The 10,263-nt window shown below is 36.9% G+C and overlaps 1 protein-coding gene across 1 annotated transcript in view; it reads right to left on the reverse strand.

Moving 5' to 3' along the window:
* PZP (pregnancy zone protein) overlaps positions 1-10,263 on the reverse strand; it is an 81,035-nt gene extending 70,772 nt beyond the window's left edge. Inside the window, exons 1-7 of the mRNA XM_057491282.1 lie at positions 10,143-10,263; positions 6,138-6,330; positions 5,205-5,364; positions 4,992-5,044; positions 3,921-3,941; positions 3,486-3,654; positions 2,989-3,073 (exon numbers count right to left, since the gene is read on the reverse strand). Coding sequence (XP_057347265.1) covers positions 2,989-3,073; positions 3,486-3,654; positions 3,921-3,941; positions 4,992-5,044; positions 5,205-5,364; positions 6,138-6,330; positions 10,143-10,228 — 767 coding nt within the window. The 5' untranslated portion in view covers positions 10,229-10,263. The remainder of the gene's footprint in view (positions 1-2,988; positions 3,074-3,485; positions 3,655-3,920; positions 3,942-4,991; positions 5,045-5,204; positions 5,365-6,137; positions 6,331-10,142) is intronic.

Here is a 10,263-nt window from a genome sequence, read left to right on the forward strand (position 1 = left end):
GACTGGTTAGCTAGAGACGGGTAAGATTCCTCAAGGGAGGAACAACCTAACACAGGCAGTCGCAGGAGGGCCATCAGGTGAGAAATTGGGGATCAACAGAGGTGAGGCTTAGAACCTCACCCCCCCTGTTCTGAGAGAAATCTGCATACTTGGATATTTTATTGCCCTTGTCTAGCTTGGATTAACACATAGTCTACAGGCACACGCCTGATCATCTACATTTGCTCTCTTACAACACTAAACTATGTTTTCTACCTTTATCTTGTATCTACCTACCACTTCAGCATTTTATTAGAAATAATAATAATAAAGAGAGAAATGTGGTATCCACATATAAATCAAGTATAAAAACCAAATGAGTATTCATATTTGAACTGACTGTTTAGAGTTCATAATGCATGAGCAAAACCGAAAGTTTCTGTGATGGCTGCCCTTGTACTGTTCACTATGTAACTTATTAATTATGTAAGAATTTGTCCTACATGTAAGAACTTGTTTGTTATGCCTCAGAAGATTGGAGACTGACGAAAATTAGGCTTGGGGTGGATTAATGATTGTGCATTGAGCATTGACTCCCCTATACAGAATTTTATTGTCGTTAACAACCATTTGTTCAATGAATATGAGAGATGCCCTCACAAAAAAAAAAAAAAGGACCGACTTCCAAAGGTAAAATAAATAAGTAACCGGGATGTAATGTATAGCATAAGGAATAAAGTCAAGATATTGTAACAGCTTGGTACGGTGATAGCTGGAACCTAGAATTATGTATACAAATGTTCTACCACTGTGTTGTACACTTGAAACTAATGTAATGTAATACTGTGCGTCAACTACCCTTCAATAAAAAATAATTATTTAAAAAAAAAAAAAACATATACGTACACACAGAGAGAAGGAGAGACAGAGAGAGACAGAAACAAAGCCCTGAGCAAACCACCATGGGGCAAATAAAAAACAGTATGTGTTGTGCACACTCCGTATTTATATTATTTCTCTTAATAAAAATGGAATAATTAATAATCATTTTGCTTTGGGCATTAGTTTCCTTTCCTATTTTTCCTATTGGTGGGAATACTCCAATATCACTTCATATAAAAAATATAATCAGAGCAACTTATTTGGGAACCCCTCCCCCAGATATAGATATCTGTACTAGGGTGCCATTAAATTAGACAGGTAATACCTTGACCATTACTCCAAGACAGACTTGAGGCTGAGGCCCAGATGCTTTGATGCTTGGTATGTGATATTTAGATGGGCATATTTCTTTACCCAATTCTTCCTCTCCTACTACTGGTTTGTAGGATATTAGTTTTAATTCTCAAGTTTGAAATGAACTGTAAGAGTTAGCTGTAATCGTAAAAGGCTAAATAAGAAGGGAACCCTATAAGACAGAAAACAATTTTTAAAATAGCATTAGGAAGTCCTTCACTATCAGTGATTATTTTAAATGTAAATGGATTAAATTGTCCATCAAAAGACATAGAATGGATGAATAGATAAAAAAATAAGGTCTAACTAAATACTGTCTACAAGAGAATCACTTTAGGCTTAAGGACACATAAGCTGAAAGTGAAGGTTTAGAAAAAATATCCCAGGAGAATGCACACAAAAATAGATCACAGGTGGCTGTACTTACATCAGACAAAACAGACTTTAAGTCAAAAACTGTCACAAGAGACAAAGGAGAAAGTATATAATGATAAAAGGGTCAATTCAAGAAGGTGATTTAAAATATACATGCACCCAACATCAGAGCCCTAAGTATATGAAGCAAACATTGTCGGAACAGAAGGGAGAAACAGATAGCAACATAATAACAGTAGGGTATCTCAATGCCCCACTTTCAATGATGGACAGAACATCCAGACAGAAAATCAATAAGGAAACAGTGAGCTTGAACAATGCTATAAGTCACATAGACCTAAGAGACATATTTAGAATATTCCACCCAAGAGCAACAGAATACAAATTACTCTCAAGTACACACAGACAATTCTACAGGATAGATCACATGTTAGGTCCCAAAACAAATCTTAACAAATTTAATAATATCAAAATTATACCAACTATCTTTACTAACCACAGTGGCATGAAATGAAACCAAACTTTCACAGTATTTGGAAATTAAATAAATACACTCTTCAACCACCATTGGGCCAAAGAAGATATAAAAAGGGAAATTAGAAAATATCTTCAGGAGAATGAAGGTAAAAACATAACAAACTCAAACTTACAGAGTACAGCAAAAGCACTAATAAGAAGGATGTTTATTCCAATAAATGTCTACATTAAAAAAGAAGATATTAACTAACAATCTCACTTTTTACCACAAGAAACTAGAAAAATAAGAATTAAGCCCAAAGTTAGCAGAAGGAAGAAAACAGTAAATATTGGAGCAGAAATAGACTATAGGACAACAATAGAACAAAATCCAAAAAATTAAGAGTTGGTTTTTTGAATAAACAAAATTGGAAAACCTCTATCTAGACTAACAAAAATGTGTACATATGAGTTGTAATAACTAAAGCAATGTGTAAACACCCAGCTCTATGAGAGTTTTTGGGAAGATTGAGTGTACTTGAGCATAAACTCAGAATTAGTGTTGGAAAACTATTTTTAATTTTGTTAAGTGTGATTATGGCATCATGATTATTGTAGGAAATTATGTCAGGAGCTTTGAGAGGTACATAATGCTGCATCTAGGGGACAATGTCATGATCTTTGTAATTTATCCTAAAATACTAAGGCAAAAAAAAAATGTAGCAAATATGGAGAGAAGTTAGTTGTTAAATCATGATTATGGGTATCTCAATTCTTTTGTATATTTGAAAACTTCAATAATAAGCAGTTGATACAAGAGAAGTCATTGGAATAATTTTTTTTTAACATAGATGAGAATTAATTTATAATATGTACCTAACTAAATAATCACTCAAAACTAAGGCAGAATATGAAATTTCAGACAAAAACAATTTTACTCACATCCCACATACTGATATGTTCACTTTTTCATCCAGGATACTGATTATTTTTGGCATCTGAACTTTGACCTCAAACTTGGGAAGCACTGTTGGTAGAGACAATGGCAATAGGGAGGCTGGTAAATGTTTAATGGATACACAAATATTTTCATGTCAGTAATTTTTCCCAAATTGATACCCCCCAAAAACTAGATGCATTTTTCAATGTACCAACTTTAAGATAATGTTTAACAATTTATGCAAAATCAAATTGACTTTGTGACCCCAGCAGATCTCAATGACACAGATGGTGATGGTTCCCCTAAATAAGAATTTTTGTACTATTTGCTATTGAAAGTGACCAAGCTCTTATGAGCTTCTGTGTTCACAGTATCATGATAGTTTTATAGACACAGCTGACTCTGATACAAATTCAGGATACCTACAGGAAATTTAAAATATCTGAGTTCATAGTATGAACTAAAAAGCTATGTCCTTTTCATTTTCCATAAGCCATACCGAATTCCTCCACAGCGAAGGGGTGCTCTGTTCTTCCACCTGCTTCCTTCTGCACCACCACCTTGTAGGAGCCCTGAAGGGCTTCTGATGAGAGGGGAAAGGCCAGCTCTTGGAGGCCATGCTCCAACTGGAGACTCTGCCATTGTCCAATTCGATTTCTTTTTGGGTCCTAATAGTGAACAAAGAGCATGGGGAAAAATTATTTAGCCATGGTAGTTCTTGAACAAAACAGATGACTTTGGGGGTAGAGTAGCTGGCATTGCCTTCAAGAAAGACAGACACAGAAGGAAGATAAAGCACAATAAACCTGACATCTGGGAGTAGGAAAATTTGGATCCAAGTCTTTTTGTAGTAACTCATCTGTTTGGAATATTATCAGAACTTCTTATCCGTAATGTACCGATTTCTTTATAAAATACTCTTTCTGATGCTTACCTCAAGATATACCAGAGGAATCTATATGAAAACAGGAAAGAAGAGATGTAATTAGAATTTCACCAAAGGCTATGATTTCAGACTTAGGGTCAAATAGCTTAGGAGGCAAGTATACCTACAGTAAGGTATATATTTATATATAAAATTTAACCTGAAACATCAAAGAACTGGAATTGCTCAGAGAAACCAGTAAATAGTTCTGAGAAAAGCACACATAATGTATTTCTACAACAATCATCACATTGCCACATCCCTGAAAATATTACTGGTGAATAATGTTTATTTATTTATTTATATTGTTCACCAATAATATTTAGGTACTCACACCTTCCTAGTGAGGAATATGACTATACTGTTTATTTACATAAATTAGGAAATGGGTATTAACAGAATAATATGTCATTATGATTTAGACCCAATAGGAAAAGAATTGCTAGAATTTTGGTTAATAGTTGACCAAGAGTATTTCTTCTAATTTCAAAATTGCCTTTTAGAAAAGGTAGCTTTGTTTGCCTTAATACTGATAACTAGTTGGAGGAAGGTATACCAAACTAGTATGGATTAAGTCTTACATATAAGATGTATTATAGAATATGTATAAATATATATAAATGACATATACATATAGAATTAATATATATTGCACATAGAATATACATAAATATAATCTATATGTACACGTGCATATTGTCATATTATAATCTATTATGTGTACATATACATTCAGAAGCAGTGAAACTCTTTGGTGCTTTAATTAACCATGAACTCCTAGAGAGTGTGGGTATGGATGGAACCCAGCTTTTTTACTGTGCCTCTTCATTATGCTTAACATAGTGTGTTCAGAGAAATAAATGTAGCTGACTATTGCCAGACTGATTAATTATTGTTATAAGTAACATAATCTCTTAACCCACAGTTACGCCTTGTATGAGACTCTAGATCAGTGGTGGGGCCAGAGCTCAGGTTCCAAAAGGAATTATCTTTTATCTTCTTGCCTTTCCTGGGCCTCCCACTCCACCTCGGGGGAGCACTTCCATCTCACCCCCAAACCACAGCTATTGAGATACTTACCAGTTCATTCAGGGGGTGAAAATTTTCATCCACAGAGACAACGCGGAATTTTACTAAAAAGGAAATTCCCTGGTAAGACTCAGACATGATAGAGCAGAACACGTGGGTAATAGCAGACTGAGAGAGTGGGAGAATGGCAACTTTGGCTGGAAAAGCTGCCGAGGAAGTGGACTCTCCTCGGGGCTGCCCCCACCAGTGAATTTCCCTACATACCTGTCTGTCCTGGTTTATAGATGGGTATGTCTGTCTGGACAAAGACCAGACTTTCAGCGTTCTTTACCAGCACTGTGTTCCTCTTCCTGAAGTCCTGTGTTGGTCCCTTTATCTGGACAGTGAGGAACACCACCTCTGAAGAGGTTGAGATCCTTGGGAGCTAAAGAACAACGAATACATGAGGGACCAGACTCCTCCCTCTGTATCCTTCAGCCATTACCGTGTTCTGTCGCCTTTCGAGCTTTACCAAGGCTAGGTAGGTATGAGTATGTCTCCATATATAAAAGTGGAGATAATAATAAAATATATAGGAGAAATATCAGTAAGAACCCAATATATCAGGAAAACCCAAATCTTCATATAGCTTAGTTGGACCTCTACTTATTAAATTATACTCTTTAACAGAGCATATATATTCTGAAGGCATGGAGAGAAACATCTCTGTAAAAATACGGGAAAATATAAGAGCTGAGTATCCTGAGTTGGGCCACCTCAAAGAGATCCTGGGTGCTTGCTCGGATCTTGCACCATTTACACATTCCGAGGACAAAGACACCTAACATCTCTTCATAAGCTACATGCTCTCCTAACATAAGAGTTTTGTATAATCTCTTTCTAGGCACTGACCAGCTCTGGCTTTTAAGAGATGGTTATATATCAAAGTTAGAACAACCTCTCTCTGACATATGATTTCTGTGGCTAATAGGATTTTTCTAGGACTTAAATTGAATTATGGGATTTAGAAAAATATTTCTCTCGTACTCTGGTGGAAAATGTATGCTTTGTTCCTTAGTAGCTGAAAACTCACTCTTCCATCATTTCTGATGTCCTTGCTAAACATTCTTAAAGTCATTTCTGGGGGGATTCAACGCCAGCTCTCCGTCACCGGGATTCAGTATGATATATCAGAAAAGACTGGCAGCCGGTACTCACAGTGAAGGAGACACAGTGGAGTAAGTCTTTCTCTGCCACCAGGTGGGTGAAGAGATTCAAGGGGCTCCTGTTCTCCCTGACAGACTCCAGGGAAGCGCTTACAGTCACTGTCTCATTCAGGTGGCTCAGAAGGAGACAGCCCTTCTCAGGGGTCCCGGTGTAGAGCAGGGAGGGAACCAGCACCATATACTGCCTGGGAAGAGAAGACGATTAAACTCAAGAGAAAATCGGAGCATAAGCAAGCATTTGCAAAACATAAATGTATTTTCCTTAACAATATGTGTTTATTGCTACAACTGAATCTTTACCAAGAATCAGTGGACTAAGAACAAAAAGAGGAAGGTTCTATCACCATCTGGCAAAAGAACTGTATCTTCCACTCCTCCGTGGTGCCTCGGCCACACAATCTACTGGACTTCGGCTTCCAAGGTGTTACAATTTTATAGGCTTTCTTTGTTTTAAAGAGAATTGATATCTGGATTCCTGCATACATTTCCATAAGAGCGCCCATACATAATAAATTGTGGGTGATTATTCACTTTATAAAAAGATTTACATTAACATCTTTCTAAATAAACACCCCTTGTGCATGAACACCACGACTGGGTTTATACAAATTCACCTGAAAGAACTTCAGTGAACATGTATCTATTTATATAAATTTAAATAAAATACATATATGTACTTAGCTACAACCTCTCTTTGACATATGATTTCTAGTGCATTTACCCAATTCTTCCTCTCCTACTGACTCCAATGGCTAAGAAAGCAAAACAAAAGAAAATGAAACAAAACATATATGTATATGTAAAATGATTTTCTTAATAGTGGCAATGCTGAAAAACAACATATTTGCTATTTCTCTTAGGATTCTCAGATATAGCTTGGCCAACATTAATAATTTTTTAAATCAAGTTTTTACTTTTACTAATAATTTACACATCACACACACCACACAAGTGCACCCCATGTTTGATTACCATTCTTCATTCCTAGTCTGAGGTAATTAATATTTTAATACTAATATTGTTCATACTATGTTCATAAATGTATGCTTGTGTTAAGCCAATGTAGGTGGATAAATTATCTTTTCTTGTTAAAAAACATGTTCATGTATTCTTTTTCAGTCTCTTTCATTTAAATTCCTGAATACATTTCATTACTCTGAAGTATGGCAATTTTTTTATGTGAGATTTACTTTCTTGCCTTGACTGCATTGATGTGTTTCCTCTATTTCTTATGTCCCTCCTCTCCTCTCACACCATTTTCTGGTCACAGTTCTATCCATTCTTTTATAAGGTACATAAATTATATTCTTCATGTTCATAAGAGCTAAAACATGAGATCCTTGCCACTCCCTATATTTAAATGTATAACAGTAAGATAAAACTCTGCTTTCTCACTAAATCAGTAAATCACACAGTTTAAGTCATTTATTTATAGGGTTAATTTGCAATTAAGAAAAAAATAACTATTCTTGTATTGTTTTACTACCCTATCCCTTCCACCCCCACCATGAACTCTCACCCTTAAAAATACAACAACAGGCAATTTGACACATGAAACTCAATGTTATCACTTTGCAAGGTGAATAGGCGTGAGACAGGAGCAGGGAATAGCAAGGACAGCTTAGCTGTGGAATCTGGAAGTTCAGTTTGGTTCCCATTCTCCAAGGGGTCTGCTCCAGCTCATCAGTCTTGCTGTGTGTGTTTTAAGCTGTTTCTTGGCAAAACTATATGACATGAATCTTTAGCATCACTCTTAAATAATTAAAATCATAAATTTTTTAATTGCATAAATGCTAAGGTTTTGTTCTGAAGCCAAGAGGCTCAGAGCAGTTAAGTAACTACCCATGATAATTCAAATAATACCTGTCAGCCAGTGCCTTTTTAGCATCTGGGTGTTTTTGATATCCTGAACAATCTCTTTCAAAGATATGATAAATGATTTAAAAATTTATCATTTTAACACTTCCCCCTCTAGTTCTTTGATCTTAATAGAAAGAAGGCATCAGTACATTATAATTTATTCACTATACTTGCTTTATTTTTATTAGTTTTAAGCCTGATTGATATCACAATTGAATGAGTTAGTTCCATTTGTATTTGATATTTCAAACAACTACTTCACAAAGGTTTGATTAGTTTTCATTTAATAGATGTTGAAATTAGGATCCATCAAAATGGAATAATTTGCTTAAGATTTTATCTGTAAATAAGCAACTAAAATGTTTTCATATATTACTCAATCATGGATGTTTGCATTTTAAATATTTGCCTTTGTAGGAGTGACTAAATTTTGCAAATAATAAACTGATGACTTTAAATTTCCTCTTTTCCATCATATTCCCCTGCTCTAAAGCTTCCTGCCCCAAGGCAAGGGAGAATAGTGACTGGATCTTGTGGGCAGTATCTTGCATTTATCACCTCAAGTGCTAATAATGCTGGAGGGATGAGGCAAGGTTTTCTCATTAGTAAGAAGGTAGCACTTTTATTTATGACAACTAGGCCATGGGGGTTGGTCTTTGTCAAATGGTTGCCATGATATAAACTGATAGTTTTCAATGGACAGAATAGTCCTATGTTGTGTAAGGCTGGAAACATACACTGCTTAACGTTTCCAACCCCAATAAATACCACCTGCTTCATCAATTCAACCTGTACTCAAAACCTTAACCCCCTTTTACCAACGCTGTCTGGGTGGAATGCAGTGGGAGGTGGTGCCATCCGTAGTTGTAGAAGAGATGGAAGGTGATGGAAGAGAAATGTACCCCTACTGGTTAGGGGAAATTGTTCATCATAGAAGCCTGGAGACCATATGAAAGTGAGTTGGTTGGAGTTCTGATTTCTGTTTCCTGTGCTTTAGCCTGGAGAGGGCCAACTGTGTTAAGTGGACTAAGGCAACACACAGAGGAAAGTGTCTTTGCCTCTCCCCATTTAGGACTCTGGAGTTCTGCCCTGTATCAATGTGGAAGGCAGCTGAATCAAAGGCAGGATTCCAGGGTGAGTAGGCAAAGGAGGGCTGGAAGTTTAACTGCCCAGGACACCTCAGTGCCTGTGCATTGTTATTGCACCTAAGAATCTGACAGCTCTCCAGAAAGAATGTAACGGCAGCTGGGTGGAGCGCAGGGACCTCAAGCAGTCCTGAACTGCAAAAGGGAAAGATGACCCTGCAGTAGAGCTTGTGCTGGAGCATCAGCCACGGGATTGGAAGCAGGGTGCTGTGGGAAGTTGGCAGTTCTGTAGGATGAGAAAGAGCTGAGGTGAGTCAGAGAGGACTTCTGGACTTCTTGGTCAAGAAGCAAAGGTAAACCAGATGGCTGAAGACTCAGCTGAATGTTAGCAGGTCAGAAGCAGCCAGATGAACAGTAGCCATGGAAGACAGGCAGCTCTCAGCCCCAAGGGCTCTGGCTCGCCTCCACCGGGAAGTAATGGAGGTCATGGCCTTCCAGGTACTGCCTTGGGAGGAACTGCGAAAAGGTGGAAGAGAAGCCGTAACGTACTGGATTTCACCAATTTTGCTACTGAATAGGATTAAAATTACTCCCCTTTCTCCCTCACCCCCAGCCAACATTACCATTTGCTAGGGCTTTTTATGAAGATTCAATAAGTTATTGAAAAATAAAGGAGCTATACTTTCTCTACACATATGACCTACAAAATGTATTAAATTGCACCCCACTATACATTTTTTTATAGTCAATACTTTATACCCAAAAGAATGATTCTGTGAAGGTGGGATCTGAGGTTTTTGTGTCTGAAAAATTATGCTTCCTAGTGACTACTTATTATATCCATGACTATGGTCCAATGAAAATATTATTTCAAGAGTGCAAGATAAATGAAAGAAAAAAGGTATTAATCATTTATGATTAATTTCTTATGATTCGAAGGTATCTTAAGGAATGAAAGGGTAGCATTTAATAGGAAAGGCAATGAAAAGATATAAGGGAGAGACTGAAATAAATAATGTACTCTTGAGGACAGAGCTTTGAGTGAGACTTACGGTTCTGCCGAGTCTGAGGGATTGGTAGAAAACAGGACAAGGAGAAAGAGCATGGGACATGAACAAGGTAGTCTGTCTTTCCCCATAGTGAGGGACAAATCTTAGGGGCTCTGCTGTGCCC

The sequence above is a fragment of the Manis pentadactyla genome, chromosome 14 (assembly GCF_030020395.1).
Source record: "Manis pentadactyla isolate mManPen7 chromosome 14, mManPen7.hap1, whole genome shotgun sequence".
NCBI lineage: Eukaryota > Metazoa > Chordata > Mammalia > Pholidota > Manidae > Manis > Manis pentadactyla.